A 23,903-nucleotide genomic window follows, 5' to 3' on the forward strand; every position below is an offset into this window, starting at 1 on the left:
AAAATCTCAACACCTTCCTTGATGCAAGTGACATTTTTCAGGAGTCACTTCAGCACTAGAGAGACGTATCTTCCAAGACTTACTAACCACAGTGGTCCAGTCAAACTGTAAACACTGTCTCGTGAGTAATAGCACTCTGAGTAAACCGTGTACTTTGTGCAGCAAGTGTTTATTTAGCTGCTTCATTCCTCCAGCATTTTATTCACAGGGACCTCTGGCACACTACATGTTGGCTTTTTCTCTTCAGTTGGGTTGAGTGTGACTAGTTTTATGAACTGGTATGATCTGCCTTTTTTGTCGGATGTTCTCTATTGTTTGAGAAAATGTGTAATCTTTGCTATTGGCTGAATGCACGGGGACTGACGTTTTTTGTTGTTTGGAAAAATAAACAAAACCCATTAGGAAAACGTCCAAAAGAAACAATTTGTTTTCTGCAGTCTAACTCAATGAATATGTAATCAAATATGTTTTCTCTTTTGATTAGTTGTCTGCATCCTAGCCACATTTCCGTGAGTGGTTAGACCCCGTTCACACTTGCGATTTAAAGCGACCCAAGGCTGACTCACGTCCGCCTTTTCTCATATGTGAATGCTCAAAAAAAGAAAAAGCAGCCCAGGGCCTGTCCAGATTTAGGATACTGGAAATGAATAAGGTCAAGGGTCAAAATAATTCTAACTTCCTGTGATGGAACCTCTTGAGAGGAGGGTAGGTCCAGCCCTGCTTAGTGCTTCTAAAAGGCTACTACTCTACTGTGGCATCACTGCTGGTCTGCTTTTACAAGAGCGGAACTCTGAATGTTCATTGTCTCTTTAAAATTACAGGAAATAATTGCGTTTCTGCAGCAACAGTTTTATTTGTTAAAATGAGATAAACACCTTTAGGTGGAAGAGGTCAGCGCTAATGTTCTTGACACCAGTGTGCAAATGCTTCCCTGTGAGAGAGTTGTTTGTTCCAAAATGGAATGTTTTAAATTAATTTTATTGGGGCAAGTTCAAGTTTAGACATTAACTGTATACCACATCTAACAGTTCTACTGCATCAGTGAATAAAAAGCAAGGCCTTTTAGGGCTTAACACATTTTAGAGTATATACAGTTTATAAAACGGTATGAACTTTTTTTTAAATTGAATAAAAAAAAAATGTTTTAAAAGTTTTCAACATTTAAATATTTTACTGTAGTGAAAGGCACTTTTAAAAATACAACAGTAAGAAAATTAGTAAGGTAAATATAAAGCCCTAAGTTAGTGTGTTATTCATTTCAGAAGTATCTTAAAATAGCTATTCTTCTAAGTATTGTATATACAGGAGTGTGGCCAAAAAAGATTGAAACACATTTCTGAAGACTAGGAGCCTGGTGATACCTTGGGCAAGTTGATGTACAACCTCAGTATTAGGAAAGTGTATGTTTTTACTTTTTTTATCTTTTGTTTTTTTTATATAGTGCCTTTCATAGTGGACCACCATCACAAAGCACTTTACAACATACGCGACTAGGGTGTGTGAACTAAGCATCAGCTACAGTCACTCAAAGATGACGCACAAGGAGGTTAAGTTCAGGGTTAAGTGACTTGCTTAGTGGCTGAGCTGGGATTTGAACTGGGTACCTGGCGGTTACAAACCTGTTTCTTTAACAACTGGACAACTTTCTGTATTTGTGAGTACTGTGAAACTGCCCCCCCCCCCCCCCCCCCCCCCCATCTGCTTTCATTACATGCCCAATCGGAGCTCTCAAGCCTTGAACTTTCTAGAAACACTGTGAAATAACTTCATGTATTTTAACAACCAGTTCTTCAAGCTTGGTTATTATGGTGTGTATTGCTCTAAACTGACTTTAACATGCCCCAAGAAGTCTAGGTTTTCTTTTTTAGTTGCTGTTGAGAACCTTGTACAGAAAAAGTAGTGTCCTGTCCACTGTCTCTGTTTTCTTCTTTTCATATGTAACATTCAAACTAATGTAGTACACACTCCTGTACTGTAATTATTATATCTTTCTTTATGGAGGTGGCATTTACACCCTTCTGTATTTAAAGACAATAGTGGATGTAATGAATCTGACTTGGCTACCATAAGTGTCTTCATACGTCTCTTGTTTCATGAACCATCAGTGCCTAGTGATTGCTTAGATAGGTCCCTTCATGAAGGGTAATCGTGGCTGTTTAAAGATAGCCCACCATTTCTGCTGTTTGCTGGGGACCGCCTACAACCTCTCATTATCGGACACAATCGTATCAAGAGATACCCTTCTATTACCATTTGAAGCAAGTGTATAACAGATGCAGTTTTATGTGCGAGAGAGGTGCCCTTGACATAGATCAAAGTCATGATAGCTGTGTTTGTGACTGCTATGACTGGTTGCAACTGAGAAGCTTCTCTTCAGTCAGCAGTCTGCTCATGACTCTAGATAACTTGGTGTTTACAGTTAAGGGACGTGGTGTAAGGTTTTACCACACCCTAAACACTACATTACCAGCATATCCTGCTGGATACAGAGTTTTACAAATCATTTTAGGGTTGAAACGCAATATTGAATTATTTCACTAATAAATAAAATGAGGACATGCATATTTTTGTATTTATTTATTTATCAAAGTAACAATTAAATTGAATCTTAAATCCCAGATTAGGGGTAGTATCTCTGCTGTCTGATAGTGAAGATATTGGACTGTGCGTGTGTGTGTGCAAACCTGTGCAATTTAGAGTGGGTGCTATTCATGAAAGAAAAGAACACGGTAAAACCTATAAATATCCTTTCAGCTGCAATAGCTTTAACAGCCTTGAGGTAAACATTCCCATTTGTAGCTTTTTACTTGAAGGTGCACTAGAGTTAGAAGGGCTGTATTTCGTGTGATCTTTTGGGGACAGAAGGTTTTTTGTAATAATTCTGTAAAGTAATTTTGTCTTCTCGTTATTGTTGGGTACAGTTTGTAAAAGGACCAGGAACATGCTTATGCCGAAAGTTAAAACCTGAAAGGGATCATTTTAGCACCAGCCGTGTTGCTGTGTTGTTTGTTTGTTCGTTGTTGGGCCTGCATGGTTTGTTAGCTCAACCCAGCATGTTAATATTAATTTTATATGACTGTAACGCTACAAACACACACAATCTATACATTCGTCAATAAAAGTTTGGTCTAAATTACACCAAGTACTTTTTTCTGTGCAACAAATAAAATACCAAATAATGAAGAATATCCAATTTACCAGATTAATCAGTGTGTTTATTGAAATCAAAAAGCGCTTAAGGAACTAGCAATAACATCTCAATTAATATCTAAAATCAGCTAAAATTGCAAAAGTTGGCATGACTCCACTAGCAGAAAACATAGTAAAGGTAGTGATCGTGGATAAAGGAGTGCATTTGGTGCAGATCTGGTGGCTGACAGGAGTTAGCAGGTCTTTGTACAGAGGAACAGCTTGGTAGGTTCTGCACTAGCTGCAGAGCAGAAAGCAAGCGCAAAGATGTGATAGCTAGTCTGACAGAGCAGCTAGACCAGCAGTGGGCAATCAGAGAGTTAGAGAGGTTTGTAGACTCCCAGGTGGAGTTGCATGTGACCCCACTAGATGCACAGAGGGTGGTGGGTGGACAAGACAGGGAGTGAACAGTAGTTAGAGGGAAAAGGATAAGGGAGAATAGGGTAGAACAGAGTTCAGCAGCACGCAGGAGAGTCCAGAACCTGCAAACAGGTTTCTTGCTCTTGGGATCACTTGGGTCTGCTAGTGATCAGGAGGAGAAGTGGAGAGTCGCAGCAGGTACAGAACAGGCCAGTAGTATAGTGGGTTGTGCTGGATCAACAGAGTGGGGGCAGTCAGAGGCAGACAATCATAGTGGGGGATTCAATTAAAAGGCATGTAGACAGGAAGTTTTGCAAAAGGGACCCAGTAAACTGGAGTGTTATCCGTCTCCTTGGTGCCGACACCATAGATCAGATCACAAACGGGGCTGGTACAGAACCAACAGTGATTGTCCGTGTAGGACAAATAACATAAGTGAGAGGAGGTCAGAGGTTACTGAAAGAGGTTCACTGCACTCGCTGCCAGGCTTAAAGAGGAAAGGAGTCAAGTAATCTTCTCTGGGGTGCTTGCAGTTCTGTGAGTGGTGAAGGAGAGGCTTAGCAGAATAATTGGTTTAAAATATGGTTGGATAATAAATGCAGATAGAAGGGTTTTGGGGTTTGCAGATAACTGGAGAACCTTTGGGGAGGAAGGAGCAAGCAAGCTTTATAAGAAAAATGATTTCCACCTTGATGATAGGGGAGCAGATATTCTGGCATGGAGCATAGAAAGAACCCTCAGGAAGACCAGAAAGGATTTAAAATAAGCAGGGGAGTTGGCGTGAACCAAAGTCAGGTTCTAGTTAGGGCTAAAGGTGTAAATCACATAAAATCAAAAATGAAAAGCCTGTGTCTTAATGCCAGAAGCATCAGAAATAAACAGTTAGAACTAGAAGCCCACGTCAACTGAAAAGTACGGTATTGTTGGAATTACAGAAACGTGGCTTAGTCCTGAAGATGGAGAAGAATTCCTCCCACAGGGGTATAAACTATTCTGAAAAGATAGACTTGCTGGGCCAAATGGCCTTTTCTCGTTCTCAAACTTCTCTTATCTAATTTACATAGCACAGGTAAACGTACCAGTAATGTTACAATACAAAGACAATTGACAGCACAGGTTTTTTTTTTTTATTGGTCCTTGCTTTTTAAACTCTTCTCCTGATAACACTGTGTCAATACAAATATCAATACACACACTTTTTGACAAAACTTTACAGTTTTAGAAAGAATGGGTTTTATGGAAAAGGACATGTGGGAACAGAGACATTGTATAGTAGCTCTATTGAAATTCTGCCGCTACAATGAAATACTTAATGCAGTTGACTGGGTGGGTTATTTACTATTCTGGTACTCGTGATTTGTAGCTCATGTGGCTTTAATTTTTTTAAATTAAATTAGAATAATTGGTTGTATTTCTCTTCAGAACAACATTTGACTGGTCAGTTGATTCTAATTTGCTGGATGGCATTATTTTGATCCTGTTTTAACCCTGCTCTTTTTATATATGGGGTCATTTCCATATCAGCTGAGTTTTTTATATGATGCTTTAGTTAATATTTTCAAGTATAATGCTGTAGTCATTTTCATTGCCTGTCACAGTATTTTTACAGATACAATTAAATTCAGTTGTTTAATAAAATATGCATTCAGAAAGGTCTGCATTTAAGGTTAGCTGTTTTAATAATACCAATTGTTTTCCCATTTGCCACATACAATGCATTTTAGGTGAGTAAATAAAGCACAGTGTGTGTCAGTTTATTTGGATTTGATTTTATATGGTGATTTCTGTTAGCAGATAATTAACAACAAGCACAATCTGTTCATTAAAAGTATAAGTTTAACCATAGTAAATTGTGATTTGAGGACATGTCAGCAGTGTTTTTGTGCCTTCTGTAATATGATTTGTGTAATTTAATTAAATCTCTTTTAATATTTGTGATCAAATACCAGATGTAAGATTTGAAGAAAGGTATACATTGTTTGTTAGTTGAATTGATGTAGTATAAATCTAATAACCTTGAAGGACAAGATTCCCAAGATTCCTATGCTTATAGACCATGGATTGGTATATACCATGGTTTTTTCTTTTTTTTCTTTTTGTTTTATATACCTTTTTTTTTTTTTTTTTTTTAACATGCTTTACCAAACCTGTATGTGTTTTATCATTCTTGCCTCTGTTATGGTAAACTTTTATAAGTGTATGTCAAACTTTTAACCAAATTCCTTTTAGATAAGCTTTAGGACCAATCATGTGGAAAACTTCATAATCATGCTAGTGTGCGAAGTTCCATCGACCATTTATATACCGGTATTTTTTCTGTCATTCATTCACTGTATTTAAATGTTGTATTACCTAACTTTGTACATAACACTTTGCACACAATTACTTTAACAGTAACATTAAAAGCATACGGTTTTCATCTAACGTAATATAGAAGTTTAAAAACAACATGAAGTCCTGAGTGCAAAAATCTATTTAACAGCATTAGAGGCTCATAAGCCAGACTAAAATGGAACCTTACATTGTAAACACATACCTCTCGTTTCCTGATTTAAAGTACATCCACATTTCTGAGGCACATCTGTGCATAATAATAAGTGTAAAAGCATGTGGATGTCACTTGACAGACATAAGGTGAGAAAGTTGGAACTAAAGAGCATACATTAGAGAATCATGTCTCCTACTTGCCAGATAAACCTTTCGTTATTACGATAGACACTAAATCTCGGGCTTACCATTGCTATGACTTATTGTGTTACTAATAATGTTACATTTTCAATTAATGGCCCAATTGATATTGAAGAAGCATCTAATCCTGGGGCTTATGGTTTATTGTGTGGGCCCACCTTCTCAGAATACTCTTCAGTAGGTGCACAAATATTGCTCCAGTTACCAGGTCATATTTCCTGTGTCCTGTATTAAAGTGGACATGGGAAAAATTGGAGTTGGTTATAAGAAATTTACATTACACTTTTTCAAGTACATTTTACTTGACTAAGGAGTGTACAAGCAGTGTACTCTACTGTTTTTAATTCATGTCATAGAGGTACAGTTCCTCTCTAAGGACACTGATTGATTGATGTACAATTTCACCACCAGGATAAATTAGGTATACACCCTGTCCCCAAGGATGTACCAAGGGGAAAATAGCTTAGATTAACATGATATAAACATATTATATGGTCACAGTTTCACAAATGTAATCTGTTCTTTTAAATAGAAATAGCTATGCTGGTAAATTTGTATTCCTTCTTGTTCTAATGGCATTGGAAAGGGTAGTGCTTCAGATTCTTGTTCTAAGTGTTAATATGAAAGGCATTTATGTGGCTACATTAACACCTCACAGAATCCCCTTGCTTTTCATGTTACCAATTGTGTTTTGAACCACAGTTGGAAATGATTTAGCACATATTCAAAAGTCACTGCCGCATTAGGGGGGAAAAAAGAAACTGCACTCCTGTGCTTCCTAAAATATTAATGAGAACATGATGTTTCTTAGCAGTGAGAATGTTTTTTGTTTTCTCTTACTCTGGGGCATTAGCTTGAGGGTTTATGCTAATCACAGTAATAATTGCCTTTATAATGTTTAGCAAGTACTGAACCATATGTAATGCATAGATGTAATGTGTTACTTCGTTACATCCTTTGTGTGCGATTTTTATGGGATAGTTTGCGCCTTTCGTGTATTTTCAAATGTCAGATTGTTAACCTAGATTAATTTTATTCAAATAAATGACACTAAATTACATTTCGCACATTAGCCTGATTTATAAAGTAGCTATGTGTTTCTGATTAATAAGGCTCACAGTGAATGATCTATTAGTAGGAGGCTGCAGTGGTTTGGACTGCAAAGGCTAACTAAATTTCAGTGCTCACTGAGAGAGCTGTTTTCAATAAAGACCATGTATAAAGGTATGACAGCCAGGCAAAGTACATGAAAGTATTACCAACTTTTGACCTCCTGTGGTGAATTCAGGTACAGACAAGGATTCAGAATGAATGATGTGGTGATTCACCGTTTTTTTTTTTTTTTTTTTTTTTGTTCCTGGGTAGTAAGTGTTATTTCCTAATTGCTTATGCCTCAAAAATATAGAAAATGGCTATTATTCCCCATAAACTTTGCTTTTGTGACCAGGACAGTGATATTTCAAAATATCACTATTTCCAATGGGAAAACGGGCAAATGTGTGTCTTTTCGTTCACATAGTCAGAAAAAAACAACACATGAATCCAAATTAACATGTATTTATACTAAAGTAATACAAAAATGACTACAAAAGATTTAGAAGTGAGTAGTTTTTCAAGATTTACGATTATACTGTATTTACATTTTTGTATTACTTTAATATAAATACATGTTAATTTGGATTCATGTGTTGTTTTTTTCTGACTTTATGTGAACAAAAAGACACACATTTGCCCGTTTTCCCATTGGAAATAGTGATATTTTGAAATATCACTGTCCTGGTCACAAAAGCAAAGTTTGTGGGGAATAATAGCCATTTTCTATACTTTTGAGGCATAAGCAATTAGGAAATAACACTTACTACCCAGGAACAAAACTTATGTTACATAGTGTTATCAATAATGATATGTGTCAAACTTAATCTTGAGTCTTTTTCTTTTTTTTTTTAGCCAAGACTTGCTGATATAGTGCCAGCTAAAATTTTAATTGTGTAGCTGTGGGAAAAGCCTTCAAATACAGTTGCAGCAGAAACTGCTTTTTTTGTGAATGCTACATAATTAAAATTATTACTTCACTCAGACTACCTTTATTTCTAGCTAGTGTGGGGGTGATGTCTAATGTTATGTTATTGCAAATTTATCAAAATGAGCAGACGTATGACATTTTCCTTGATTTACAGCCTCTTTAACCGTGGGAAATACAGGATCATTTGTTCTTGGTTTCGTAGTTTGTATGGATTCTGCCTTGGACTGTTACCACTGATTTACTAGGCAGTGGATTTCACTGTATGAAAATATGCTTTATTAGTACAACATCACTCCCCAGATGTTACCACAATGCTAATTTTTTTAACTTCTGTGTAATACAAGCATTGTTTTGCTTTGAATTTATGCAACAGCTCAGATAATACAAAATACCCCAGTGGGTAATATTGTGCAATAATCCAACTGAAAGGGCAAGATCATTTTGCTAATATTTTAAATGGAACAAGATCTGAGAGGTAAATGTATTGATTTGTAACTATAGCACCGTCTCTCACACATGACCTACAGAAGCTGTATGAGTGACCCTAAAGAAAGTGGTATATTTAATGAATAGAGGCAGTGTCATGTATAGTTTTTCAGAGGATTATGTTGCCAGATTTAATATTTTTAATAAAAGGTTCATTCAGTGTAAATGGGAAGATCATGGAAAACTAAAAAAAAAAAAAAAAAGATAATTTCTTTGTTCGATTTGTGTATCTCAAACAGAGCATGATGTACAGTGACATTGGGTTGTCTCATCAAGTTAGAATGAGGTGATCCTTTGAAAACATGAACAGTATTCCACAAAATGAAGCCCTGTGACATTCATTATCAAACACTGTAAGGTTATCCACATGGTACATTTCTTTATATAGCCCACCCAGGCTCCACAAATATGAGGCCGACACAATGTAAAAAAAAAAAAAAATGCTTTGTGCAAGAGCTGAAATGAACATATCAAGGCAAATATTTCTCATAATTATGTCTTTCTATTATAAAACATGTTGTACTTTTTCATACTGTCAAACTATATGAGGAGAGAAATACAGAATATAACAGTCCTGCATAGCCTGTTACTGTTTTTCTGACATTATTTTGACATCAGTGTTTCTTGCAGAGCCCGAGAGCTTGAGCATTTCTTGGCTGGCCTCGATGGGAAAATCCGTTGTTGGCCAGCGGAGTGGCATGTTACATAAACTGTGAAGCTGTGACCGAGCTGCAGTTGCGCCATCATGGGAGTCATCAGTCTGTGAGATTTATGTGTTGGGAAAGTGAAGGAACTGTCATACTGTGGGAATGTCTGGCTGTACAGTAGATGTCTGTTGTTTACAACCAGCACATAACATTCCAGTACATTTCTTTTTTAACTCTCAATTGTCAGATAACCTGATTTGACATATTTATATTAACCTCTAGAAATATATTCAAAGTGTTTTTAAAAAGGTAAATATGTTATTCTGTTGACAACATGTTTCTAGGTCTCCAGTTATATAAACCCAAAAGGAAGGTTATCATTTACATCAGTTTGTTGTTTTTGTAAACTACTCAGAACAATAATATCCTTCCTGCAAGCAGCTACGTTTTTTCTTGCTAGTCATATACTGTTAAAATTGTAGTGCTGGGATGAACACAGGTTTTTCATGTTCGGATATTCACTCATAATTTAAATATTTGTTTGGATATTTGTGTTCGTTTTCAGAAAGTAATAAAAGCCATTATATTGCTCAGAATGTAGGCAGAGACTGCATAGCAGCAGGGTCAGGGGGGCGTGGCCTGTGTGTGTGCGCCTGTGTTTTATGGCACGATGTTACAGTAACACATCAAAGTAGAAAAATATCCCAGGAGTAAAGAATACGTTGTGTAGGCCTTACTTTACCCCAGTGAAGTAATTACAAAACAATGGATGCCAAATAACAGTTCAAGTTAAACGTTGTTTTGTTTGCTCACGAAATAAACAGTACCTAAAGTTTACACTGCATTTCATTGGTCACATTTATGCAGAATTCTGTGTTGTATACGTAGGACATTTTAATAAAATGCAAACCAATAACAGCAATGTGTTTCTAAAACAGATATGTAAAAGACAACCAATCCCCTTTTCATCCCTATCCAATAATTGTGTTTATATTACAAAGTAGTTTTATGCAATGCAACATGTAAAAATAGTTTGACTGCTCCCTACATCGTCTTTTATAAAAATATTAATAAAAAAACAGCAGAGATCTCAGTATGCCATGTAGCACTGCTCACGTCCCTGGTATTAGAGCAACTCAGTAATCTGTATCAGAGCATCTTAGCCGCTGACACTTAGCCAAGAATTTGGACAAGTAAAGCACATGCTCAAAAATAAAGGTTTTAAGGCCATGGGTGAGGCCTGCAGGGTTTTTATTGAACTATTCCAACATCTTTCCTGCTTTCGCAAAACTTGCAGCATTTGCAATTCCGATACCTGTGTCCAGTGTACCAGCAGAACAGGGTTTTAGCTGAGTGTCAGAACAGAGTGCAGACCAGCAAACACTCTATTGAGGTGAGGATCATCTAAAACATGACAATTTTAATGGAAGCTCCTGAGGCTTTATTAAGACTTTGATTTGGAAAGAGCACGAGTAATTTTTTTTATTTTGATGCTAAAAGGAAAATTTAAAGAACTTTTAAAGAGCAAAACTGTAAATAGTTATCATGCTGAGAGCTACCCACAGAGACAGTGGTACAAGTTCTAGTACAACACTGATTTTTATGTCATGAACGGGGGATTTTCAAAAGAAAATGTTTCATGGTAAGCTTGTCTTTGTCTGTTTATACCACCATTATTTATACTGTGTACTGTTTTGCATGTTAACTTTGTTATTCTGAAATAGTTCCATTGGAAAATAATATAACTATGGTGATGCAATATGCAAATATTATGGTTGAAAATGCAGATTTTGAGATGGTATGCTTTTTACAAATGCACGTTTTTAAATGCTAGCGTGACCTTTTTTTAAATTATTATTCCTTGCCTTGCCGTTTCTTCACAGTAAACAGTGGCCATAGACACATTTTCATAAAGTAATAATATGAGGTTTACATGTGCCTTATTGTAGCTGAACGAAACCAAACAAAACCTGAAATTTTACTTTAAGCACTTCAAATAAAACAAGCTTCGAAATGGCGTTGTAAAATTAAGGGGGAAAAGACTCGTAGTTTTGGGTCTTGTTTATTACATTCCACATAACAAGGCGCTACAAAAAATATATAATATATGCAATCTATATAAAAATCACTACACAGCATTTACAGCAAGTTGGGCACTGTTCAAGTGAGGCATTTTAGAATGACATGCTTGTCTTTTTTCTGTTATGAAATTCTCATTCGTGCTAAAGCAGCACAATGCTTTTTTGACCCAGATAGCTTTCCATGGAAAGCACTATGCTAGCCCATGCATAATCTGGTTTGTTTACTTTTTGCTGTCTAAAACTTTTAAATACAGGTTCAAGAGCTGCTGTGTTGTTCCTGTGTTTTATATATTAATCTTGCATTATCACATGGAGCTCTTTTTCATTTGCCATGTTTAAAACTGTAGCGCAGCTTTTGGTGATGCATTAAATAAGTGCAAGGCATTTTTGTAATTTCTAGCGAATACGAACATCTGAATTTTGTATCGAAATACATGTAAAAAAAAAAAAGTTGTTCAGGTATTTGTCCCAGCACTATAAAATTGTTTTATTGCTCTCAGAAAAGTTGTCTTTGCCTGTGCACTTGCTTCGTGATTGGATATGTGTAATTTAAGATTTTGTTTTTACTAATACATACTAAAGTTTGAGCTGGAGCAAAAGCAAAGTAAACCCGGCCTGTTTACATGTAAGCTGTAAAGAAGTATTACAGATTTCAAAAACTGGGATAGCATGTTCAACTATAATGAAGAAACAGCTGCAATCTTGTGAACATTTTGGAACTTTATAAACAAAGCCCACACAAATATGAGTTGTTAATTAGTATTTGTAGACTTTTTTGGCATTAGGTTCTTCCTGTGTCCCACCCCTGCCAAAAATGAATTGTTTTTCTGTATCCTTGAAGTTGGCATTCATCTGTAGCACAGTTTCTAGCACATGGATACAGAAACAAAAGATGGCAAGGAAAACCATAAATTTAGGTATTGTTTGCTGTAATAAATGAGTGCTCTTGCAAATAATTTCTAGACCTGTTATGAATCTTGCCAGTAACTCTAAGGCTGGTTTCAAGGTAACATTGGGTAGTCCGTAATTAGTCTCACCAGGGTCAGTAAAACCAGCCATTAGTCCTAAGGAATGGGATTATGTAAATGTACAATGTGCTTTGGTCACTCATTGGGTTAAAAGCAGTGTAATGAAACTAAAATAAAGCATTACAGATTTCAAACCACCACCCAGAATGTGTAGAAAGATTGTGGGATGCACTAAGGAGAACTCCATGCTTGTCCCAGTTCTTTCTGTGGTGTTTAATTCTTAAAGGACGTAATGTTTTCCTGGAAGTATATTTTCCAAAGTAAAACTGATACTCATCATCCTTTTGGATCTCAGTAAATGGAAAATTTTTCAAAAACAGATAAATGGTGTGAGGCATACAGTTGTTTTTAAGAGATTGATACCAGATGTTTTCAATGCTGAACTTCTACAGCTAAATGTAGCAGCTCCCTGTTGACTCTTATCTGCAGAGTAAGTTAAACTTTTTTTTTTTTTTGTGTTTTTTTTAAACATCTATTGCCCAATAACTTTTGCCTTGAAAATGCAGAATATAAATACCACATACCCTAAAAATCATTTTCTATAAATTGTATTGGTAATTAATTAAGGGGGTTGTCATTTTAGATAAATATTACATCACACTCCCTCATGAGACACAAAATCATCTTTTAAATGCATCAAGGGCTTTCTTTTTTTCAGAAAGATCTAATACCTGTTTATACAGATGTGAAGAAGTCATTTTCACAGCTAAGGCATACTTTTTAACCAGCCACTAATGCATACTTGGTCTCGTATAAATACTTCTATTTTTGTCTAACATAGAAGTGCAGACAAACCATTGGTTTTCTTGGGCTGGGGACAAGCAGAATAAATTGCAGACCTAATTTGATTGCTTTTTCATCTTGCATATTTCCGTGCAGAAGTGTATAATTATAATTGTTATTTTAATATCTATTTTTCTTGCAGCATCTTACCGAAGCGGCAGCTGCTTTCATTAAGCAACACACAGAGTGTTATTGTTCACTGTGTGAAAGGGATGGTGGGATTTTAACAGTATCACACAAGTTTTTGTAAATAAACTTGCATTCTTTTTCCTACAGATGAGTACAATGCCAGGCCTTCCCACAAGACCCTGTTTCTATGACATTGACCTGGATCCTGAGACTGAGCAAATCACTGGCTTATTCTGAGTTGCCAATCTTAACCAAGACAATTAAGGTAATGTGCTAGCTACAGTACTGAGCCCAGATTATTATTTATTTATTTATTTATTTATTGGGGGGTGGGGGTGGGGGGGGATCGACGAGGAAGAGGTTTTATTGCTGATGTTCTTAAATAGAAAACGAAAACTAAAAAGTAGAAAGTGGGTACATGAAATTTAACCAAAAAAGGTTTGGGGAGTACCACCATTTAGTTCAAGAACTGAAACATGCAAGATTCTTCCAGTAGTTCAGAATAAACAGTGATCAGTTTGAGGAGGTACTTGATACGGTGGGACCAAAGCTCTATTTAAAAAAGTAAATAAATAAATAAATAAAATGGAGAGAGGCCATCAGCCCTCGGTAGAAATTGGCTGTTTAAGGTAATCGCACAAAACTTTTTTGTAATTTGAACAAAAAAAAAAAACGAAAAACGATTAAATATAAAGTAAGTTATTAATTAGACACATTTTTACAAAACCGTGCAGTTATACAGTTTGACATTTCATTTTCACAGATTGTGGTAACTCATTTCATAATCTGATTTCTGTGTATAACAATTGTGTGATGGTGGGTTCGAGGGGAAAATTGGGAGTGGGAGGGATTGCACAGTAGCTGCTGGAGAAAACTGGGCTTCAGAAATGAGCTGCTGTATAGCTAGTTTTAATAATGCTTTCTTCTGCCGTGGGAGCGTTTCAGCGGCAAGCTGGCTGAGCAAAAAGAGCTTATCTGCTTCCCACAAACTGGTGTTTTTATTCTGCCATCAGGTATTCCCCAAGGGGATCATCATCATGTTTTATTTTGCACCGTTGTGGTGTGCATGTCGATGGAGACGACACAGTTTCATTTTCTTCTGTCTGTTCAGCACCTTGCTCCTCTGTCAAGTTGCTGAAATGTTTTGTATTTTTTTAATGGCACTTTATTTCATATACACAAACATACAATTAAATTAGCTAACGCGTCAGTGTGAGAGACCCTTAACAGTGTGGTGGTCTCGGCCTGTGGGACTGTATGGTACCTATTTGGGATAAATAACTGAAAGTGAAAAATATTGTTTTATATTTACAGGCTGTAAATTGATTATAATACAGTTTCATCATTTGCCTTTGTCTTGTATTGTCTTTGCAGTGTTCTTCTGTTCAATTAATAACATGATTACATAAATTAAATGAAGACATTTATGCTGATGTACAGTATTTATAAATGTTAAAAAAAAAAACAGTTGTGAAGCTCATAGGTTCCTGTGGTAGTTGATTCATCTTTTTAGTAAATTAAGAAAACGTAACCTTCAGGTTTAGATTGTGGATCATTAGGAATGGAATGCTGTATCTTTCCCTAGTACCACACATTTGTAATTGAAAGATGCATGTGGCAAAAGGAAAAGCTCAGCATGCTTCAAATGAAATAAGACATCTTTTAAGTTGCCATCCTAATTCACTTGATGATCTAGTTCAGGGTCTCCCAATCCTGGTCCTGGGGGGACCCCTGTGAGCTGGTTTTCATTCCAGCAGAGTTCTCAATTACTTAACCAAACCCTTAGTTTAACTAATAATGTGCTTAATTAGACCTTTTTAGTTGTTTCCAGCTCCTAAAATGTTGCTGATTTCAAGTTCCTTATAAAATTGTATAAATCTCCAACTGTTTAAAAGCTGAAAACAATTAAAGGTATAATTAAGCTAAAGTTCAGTTAAGGGTTTAATGACGTAATTGAGAACTGAGCTGGAATGAAAACTAGCAGACACAAGGATCCCCCAGGACCAGGATTGGGAAACCCTGATCTAGTGCACCGCCTCTCAACCAGTATTCTGAACGGTGGCATTGCAGTCAAAGGTGACAGATGTTGGTCATTTTGTTTTACTATTGTCCAAACCTATAAACCCTTTACAGTGATATTATTAGCACTAAAGGATGTTGCCACACCAATAATTGAAAGCTCTGGCTGTTCATTTAGTATGTGTTAAAAATGTAGCAGTTCCATCCAAGTCTACATAAACACTTCATATGTGTGCTGTCTTTTACCTAATGTTGTTTTTTTTTTTTTTTGTTTTTTTTTCAGTTTTGTTTTTTTATATTCCATAATTGCATTTAACAAAACAAGAATATAAACATATTTTTACAGGTCTGTACACATTACAAGCCAAAAGAGGCACAGTAGGCATGTGGGAAAATTACTGCCTTCATAAATTTGCTATGTGGGAAATTTGCCTGCAAGTTTTCCATAGTGGAAAACACAGGCCATATCAGGATTCTTTTGATAATTACTTATGTAACCTTATTTAAAATATGATCGCAGGAATGGAAATAAGACTCTGATTGCATAGCAGTTTGATCTATTACTAGTTTTACTATAAGACACCCTGGAGCTTGTTGCCTATACATTGGGGCTAATAAAGCACGTCTTAGAACCTGGAATGGTTGACACTGCTATGCAAAAGGAGTTTTGTTTACATCCCTGGGTATTGCAGTCTTTTACGGTACCTTGTATTCCTCTTCAGTGTTACAGTCAAACACAGTTAAGCACATTGGTGAACATTAAGATCCAATCCAGTTAGGGAACCTTCGGCCCAGAGCTGCTTGTCGAAGCCATTTGACCTAAACTGGGGATTAAATCCAGAATGCTAGAATTGATACAAAGTAAAATGTGTTCATATAGAAAACCTAATCAGAGGAAGTCAAAGCAAAAGCTAAAGGGCATTCTTTTTCAATATAGATCTAAAAACCTAACCACTAAAAATAAGCAATTGTACAGTAAAAAGCTTAGACAAAGGGCCATATTCACAAAGCATTTGCCAGAATGTTAGAGCTCTTAAACCTCCGGCATTTTTTTTTTTTTTTTAATTTAAAGTTTTTTAAGATTAGCGTCCTTGTTTTATGGCCCAGCGAGTGCTATAAGAGGTTCATTGAGTACCGGTACTCCAGTATGATATCCCAGTTCATCACTTAGGAAACCATCATGCTAGGGGAAAACAGATGCTCAAATAGAAGCTGATCAAATTGGAATGGAATTCATTCCATAATTTAGATATACAAAATAGGTTAATAGTTTAGTAATCTCATTTTTTTTATACCTGTATATAGCAATTTTACCAGGTATCAATTCCAAATCTTGATGTACTGCTAGTTTTTTTTTCATCTTTTTTAATGTTTTTTTTTTCTTTCTGCTTTTCCAGATTCCACAAAAATGTATGCTTACTTTGCTTAGGCAAAGAAATGGATTAAAAGAATGCTTCTGGAGGATATGGAGAAAGCAAAACTAGATTGTGCTTCCATCTGAACTACAACTACTGGAGTCTGCATAGATATTACTGAATGTTTGTACTTCATTTGCAGTGTAGATAAACTTTTCAAATGCTGCACAAAAACCTACCAAAAGTGCCAAAATTAAAGCAAAAAAATGAGTTACAATTTTCACGTACTGACAGTGCAAGAATATGTATTGTTGGAAGGGCTTATTACACTGTGTAACACAATTTTTGTTCCTGGGTAGTAAGTGTTATTTTGTAATTGCTTATGCCTCAAAAGTATAGAAAATGGCTATTATTCCCCACAAACTTTGCTTTTGTGACCAGGACAGTGATATTTCAAAATATCACTATTTCCAATGGGAAAACGGGCAAATGTGTGTCTTTTCGTTCACATAAAGTCAGAAAAAAACAACACATGAATCCAAATGAACATGTATTTATACTAAAGTAATACAAAAATGACTACAAAAGATTTAGAAGTGAGTAGTTTTTCGAGATTTACGATTATACAGTAAATACAGTATAATCGTAAATCTCGAAAAACTACTCACTTCTAAATCTTTTGTAGTCATTTTTGTATTACTTTAGTATGAATACATGTTAATTTGGATTCATGTGTTGTTTTTTTCTGACTTTATGTGAACGAAAAGACACACATTTGCCCGTTTTCCCATTGGAAATAGTGATATTTTGAAATATCACTGTCCTGGTCACAAAAGCAAAGTTTGTGGGGAATAATAGCCATTTTCTATACTTTTGAGGCATAAGCAATTACAAAATAACACTTACTACCCAGGAACAAAAAAAAAAATAATAATTTGTTACACTGTGATTCATGGTTTACTTTACAATTGTAATTTTTTATAATTAAGTCTTAATATTTTCGATGGACCTGTATGGTTAATCATAATAATTTGAAAACCCTGTTTATACTTAACAGTAGCATTATGTTTGCTTGTAGCTGATAATTAAAACATGTATTTAAAAGTCATTATAGGGTTTATGTATCTAAAGTTTGTCTTTCTTTTTCATTTATTACTAATCCTTGGACTGGTTACATTGAGTGTTACAATGTTTCTTGCACATTGATGGCAATCGCTAAAAGCTATTATTATTACAACAGACTACGAAGACAAAACCTTTTAGATAAGGGATGTTTACACCTAATCACTGTATATGTAATACTAGAGCTGACTAGTGAGGTACTATCTACAAATAGTTCTTCTCGTATTACTATTGGTTTTATGAAATGCTTCAAATGTGCTTTAACATTGCTTAAAGTGCATGCAGTTCTTTTAGTCAGTCGAATTGATATTTTCATCTGAACAGAAATTGTCTTGTCGCATCTTTAGTGATCAGAAAACGATTCAGTACCATTAGCCAATCAGCTTCCAGCACTAGCGGGCTTGCTAATGTTTTTGAAAGGCAAGAACACTAAATGAGTGTTTTGTACCTGACCCATGTATTCGTTTAACTCTTCGGTTGGTAAATTAAAGGCACCTTTAAGATAGATGTTTGCCTGTTTTGTGGAAGGCACAGCACTTCCACAATGGTGATTTGATACTGGCCTTTCGACCGCAACATAGCAACATTTTTTTCTGTGCCTTTTAAAAGTGTTCCTCATTATTTACATGTAATAATTATGCGCTAGAGAAAAACAGCAATTCCTGATACAGCTGGAGAATGAAAATTGTAATTGTCATTGTCTTCCAACAAGAATCTTTTGCAAGATATATAGTTGCAGATATTTTGTTACATTATTATTATTTTTTTTAAATTAAGAATTAAAGGCTGCTATTTTAGAGCCAAAACGACTCATCCCTCCCTCCTTCCCTCTTACCTCATTGGTTTACTTCAGTCATTTAAAAGCCAGAACTTACCTCCATCCTTCCTTCATTAAGTTGTTTTCCTCCTCCTCTCCTCCACCTACTTGGCAGCTGCATCTGACTTTCAGAGGTCAGTGGATTCCATCACTTGACAGGTGTCGGAGGACTCAGGCATTCTATCCTGTCGTTCTCTTAAATTAATATTCTAAAATGTAATCATTCTGCCAGATCGTTTAATAATCTATACAGGCCAAAATTTGGACAGAATGTGAAAACATTAAAATATATAAAATAGGTTGCCGGGCTCAATTCAAACATTTGTTGTAATGTTTTTTTTTTTTTCATATGGTGTGATGTTTATGAATAAAAAAAAATAATAATAAAGGGGGTTTAAATCATTGCAGTTGGGGCTATTTAACATAATCCAAAACTACAGGCTATCTGCCCAGCCATACAATCCAGACTTCTGGAATCACATATAGCTGGCAGTGAGCAAAGGATTGTGAACACCACTTCACCTAGCCAGCTTGATTACAAAAGATGGAATCATTTTAAATAGTTAATCAGTCACAAAATGCAAACTGCTTCTCAAATTAGATTTTTCAGCTGTTGAATACCTTCGATAAAAATGGGTTTGTTGCTTTATATATATGATTATAAATGCCCAGAAAATAATAAATACATTCAATTTGAAGTTCCCTACTAATAAAACAAGGAATTGAATAGCTTCATCACCTAAAAATATTAACAATTTCTATGTAGAAGTATGCTTTTCTGTTTCTTCCTTACACATATTTTTATCAACATATACCTCAATATTATATGAAAAAAAGTTTGACAGAAACTATGTGAAATTGTTATTGGGTAAATGCTGATAAGCAAAAATTCAAATATTAGATGTAGAACAGATGTGCCTCTGGAACAATCATCTGCATCTGTAATAATTGTGTGCATGTTACATTTTCTATGTGGTATATACTGGCTAAGGGGGTTGAAGTCCTGTCTGGAGCATATACCTTCTACAGACTCAAAACCTGAGTAAATACATCAAAGCTGCTCAGCCGAGCCTCTTTGACACAGTCACGCCTGCCCCAAGGGTAGAAAAGGACAGCACAGACCTCAGCGCAATTGTTCCTTTCAAGAACTGACCTGAGAGGAGAGCCTACTGGTTCACCTATTTCTACATCCCTTTAAAGCCAGCACACAGTATGTATCTGCGATCTGCCTTTCAGGGAACAACGTACAAGTTCTGGGTCTTGCCGTTTGGCCTCTCTCTAGGTCCCCGCGCCTTTTCGAAGTGCGTGGAAGCTATACAGGCAACCTCCTATCTAGGCGTGTGCTTGGACTCCAGGTCCATGCTGTCCACTTTGTTGGATGGCAGAGAATCGCCACCTGTTTAGAGCTCAACAGAGTGCTCACAGTAGTGATGTTCCAGAGACTTCTGGGCTTGATGGCAGCAGCTTGTAGACCCTACCTTTGGGTCGCCTGCACATGCACCCTTTAACAGCATGGTTTTTCAGCCCGCCTACTGATTGTGTCTCGTCACTATCTAAAGGCACTCTCTTGGTGGAAACAGCCTGCCCATCTACACCTTGGTGTAGCGCTGGGCAGTATCACCAGATGGAAGATCGTCACCACAGACGCGTCCAGCCTGGGCTGGGGCACTGTGAAGAATGGCAGGGGGGGCATAGGGGTGTGTAACCCCCCTTGGCAGGGTTTACACATCAATATTTTGGAGCTGCAGGCAGTTTACCTGGCCTTGCAGATTTTTTTGCAGGAGGTTTGAGGGAGACAACACAACAGTGGTGGTTTATATAAACCACCAGGACGGCCTCAGGTCTCCCAGTCTCCATCGCGTGGCCCGCAACATTTTGCTCTGGGCGTACATGAACCTCCTCTCACTGCGGGCAGTACACCAGCCCGAGGTGATAAAGTGGGAGCTGGACCTCTTCTCTAGGGGAGTTCCCAGTGCATACCTATATCTGAGCTAAAAGGTTCAAAATGTTGCTTAAATCATAAAAGTGGAATCATGGTAAAGTCCAAAGTGGTATGGTAATGCATATTACATAAACATGACACACCGTGCTAAACTGTGGTAAATCCTTAGTACAACCATGGGAAAAGATGGGAAAACTTCAAAATTACCAGCAAAAAAAACTTTCAGAAGGGTGGAGGTTGTTTCTTTTAAAACTTCTGTTCCTTGGCATACATTTCGCATTCCAGTAATAGTTGTTACTACTTATTTCAACCCTCATAAAGACACATCGGAAAACTGATTTTCCTAGTAGCCTAGGATCCAACCAGAAACCAACAATAAAACAACATTATAACTAACAACTGGAGTAAATGAATGAATGAAAATGTGTATATGAACACTTTATGTTTATGCTATGCAAAATGGACAAGACCCCCAATGCGCATTAAATTAAGAGGATGACAGACGTGTTCTTTTTCTTACAAATGGCACAGAAGCTGCAACCCAATTTAAAGCAAAGAATTACAGTGCAAGACCTGTTAAAAATGTACTTCATACTTTTGTGTGACTACTTTAGTGGTCTACTTTACAAGTGTTTGCTCAGAATACCCCATTATCTGAATCTTTCCAATGCCAATGCGGTGCCTTTAATCATTAAAAAAGCAAATCCATAAAGCACAGTAGTCCCATTCTTCTTACCACTGTACAACTGCAATAACAGCTTTCATGGGGTTTGAAAAATTAACCGCATTGATTTAATGAGTTGCATGAGTGATTCAAAAGCATCTCTGTTTGGATTCACTGAGGGGAAAAAAAGAAAGAAAATGTTTTCTCTTTCTTGACATGCTTTGAACTCAACCTTCAGTCTTGTTTCCTTCAGATCCCCTTTGCTAATTAAAAGATTTGTCTCCTATAGACCTTGAACATAACGCTCATGATGCAGCCACTGCCCCAATGATCCACAGAAAGTGGCACAACCCGAATAACTCTTTAGAGCTGCTACATTCTTGGCTCATTCTGTCTAATTAGTTGGGAGTGAATAACTGGGCCCGGGCCCCCCACCCCGCAATCTGGACACTTAGTTATCCTCTTGTCCAGCAGGACAAAGGCTGGGTTCAGTTCACTCAGCACTTCTGGGCTTCAACAATGCGTAGGGGAGAAATCAAAGTGGTCAGTCATACACTGGCTGGGTTGTTTGAGTTGCACACTAAACAATTAGGCCTCCTGTCTCTGGAGGAAGTCAGTTTAATTATAGCACAAAGTTGTCTTTAGAATGGGCCCGATCTCAATATGGGAGAGGATTTGTTCCTGTTTAGCCTCTCCAGTTTGATGAGCAGTTGATGTCTTCAGAAAGGCAGTGGTGATCCTCGTTTCATCTCTTCAACACTAATGCTGAGGGAGGTTTGCTACAATAGCATTTTGTATTATTATATTTAACTCTGCAATGTAGTTATGTTACAAGGAGCATAATACTGGTACTCCAGAAGACTTTGATTTTGCCACTGCATTTTGCAGTTGTGTAGCTGCCAGCAATAAGGTCAGTTAAATGTAGTCTTCCAGAGTTTTTCGCACAATTCAACCTATGATCTCTCAAGTCCTAAATAAATGATGTCAGTTTAACCATTTTCAATAAAATCAAAACGAGAATAACTATTTAACATATATAAAACACCAATAAATCAGTTACAAAAAAAGCTGCACACTATTAAATGTTGCTGTTACAGTTAAGTCCATTATAGCATAAAGCATTATCTATAAACCATGTATAAAACCATAATTAGTTATGTATTCATGTCACCTTTATAAACAAATTAAATCAGATTTAATTCAAGTTGAACTCCAGTATATCAATGCAGCTACAGTTGTGACTGCAATGAACACCACAGTGGGCTTTGTCCCTGGAATATTCCCAGTTGAGATTCAGAGAATGGTGAAACCTGACTTCTTAGGATGAATTACATGTTTTAATTTTTATCTAGCTGGAACAGTCCAGTTCCAGTGCTGGCTGGAATCCAGTCTAAGAGAAAGGAGTTTGTCACATGTTCTATTCACTACAGATTCAAAGCATTTCCAAAGACCAGTAAAGTGTGTGGTAATAAAATTATTGTAACCTTTTGTGGGGTTCAGGGGGTAGAAAGCTAGGGCTCCTCCCCTATTATGTCCTGCCAAAATATCAATTAATCTCCCTATTGAAACCCTGGGTTGTACTCTTATTCTTTGTCTTGCTTTTTTGTTTTCCTCCATCCTCCCCTCCTCCTCCACTACGCTGTGCCAGCTCTGCAATGGTCTCCCTCTGGGGGCAAGCGAAGCTCACTTCCCAACCTTACAGCCCCAGCTGTGCTGACCTCATCCTCTGCCATGAAGGTTCTCCGTGAGCCAGAGGGGACCCACGACCAAATCCATTCTCACTTTGTTTTCCCATTCTCTTTCACTCTATTGGGTGCTTCCCAGCCTTGGAGGCCGGTTAGTTTGGTCTCACCTCCATGAGGGCAGCTCTCCAAAAGCCAAGGGGAAGTATCTGCTTTCATCTGTGTTAGTCTCCCTCTCTGGAGACCCCTTTACGTGTTTATTTTTGTTCTTTTTTTTCAGCATTCCTGTCTCCCTGTAAGGGAAGTGAAGATCACTACCTAGCCTCAGAAGCCTGGCCTCACCGACCTCCCTCAGTGTAAGCGATCCTTGTAAGCCGGGGAGACTTCTAGACCTCTTCCATTCATCCACTATTCTTCTCTTCATTTCTTCTTGGGGGGAAGAAACGCTTGCTTCCCAGCCTTGAAGGCTGATAGGTTCAGTCTCACCTAGGTGAGGGCGGCACTCTGCGAGCCAAGGTGAAATCCTGTCCTATTTCTAAAATCACAAGCACATAATTCCTATTTACTCCATGCAGCCCTTGCTCCTGTTCCGTGAGACAGTAATACAAATGTATACATATGTTAAAGGTGTACTGTAAATGCAAAACTGCAAATAAACCTGACATAAGTGGTATCCTGAAATAAAATAATTTAAAATCATGTATGAGAGATCAATGAGTCACTGTTAAGTTTTATGTGATTTGTAATGACTTAATACACTGTGTGTATCTCTGATTAGAAGAAATCATTTTGCACAGGTTAAGCAGACACAACCCAAACTGTATTAAAATACATAATAATAGATGCCAAAAAAACCCACAACGTATTAACTTAGAGTAACATCCCCAA

At 36.8% G+C, this 23,903-nt stretch overlaps 1 protein-coding gene across 2 annotated transcripts in view; it reads left to right on the forward strand.

The window, feature by feature from the left end:
- Positions 1 to 23,614, forward strand: part of mthfd1l (methylenetetrahydrofolate dehydrogenase (NADP+ dependent) 1 like) — a 98,481-nt gene extending 74,867 nt beyond the window's left edge. Inside the window, exons 27-28 of one of the 2 annotated variants that reach the window (XM_041252382.1) lie at positions 13,562 to 13,679; positions 23,296 to 23,614. In XM_041252382.1, coding sequence (XP_041108316.1) covers positions 13,562 to 13,651 — 90 coding nt within the window. In that variant the 3' untranslated portion in view covers positions 13,652 to 13,679; positions 23,296 to 23,614. Of the gene's footprint in view, positions 1 to 13,561; positions 13,680 to 16,830; positions 17,182 to 23,295 lie in introns of those variants that run through there. The other variant, XM_041252381.1, reaches the window with a different exon arrangement.
- The last annotated feature ends 289 nt before the right edge of the window (positions 23,615 to 23,903 follow it).

This window comes from Polyodon spathula, chromosome 6 (assembly GCF_017654505.1).
Source record: "Polyodon spathula isolate WHYD16114869_AA chromosome 6, ASM1765450v1, whole genome shotgun sequence".
In the NCBI taxonomy this organism is placed as follows: Eukaryota; Metazoa; Chordata; class Actinopteri; order Acipenseriformes; family Polyodontidae; genus Polyodon; species Polyodon spathula.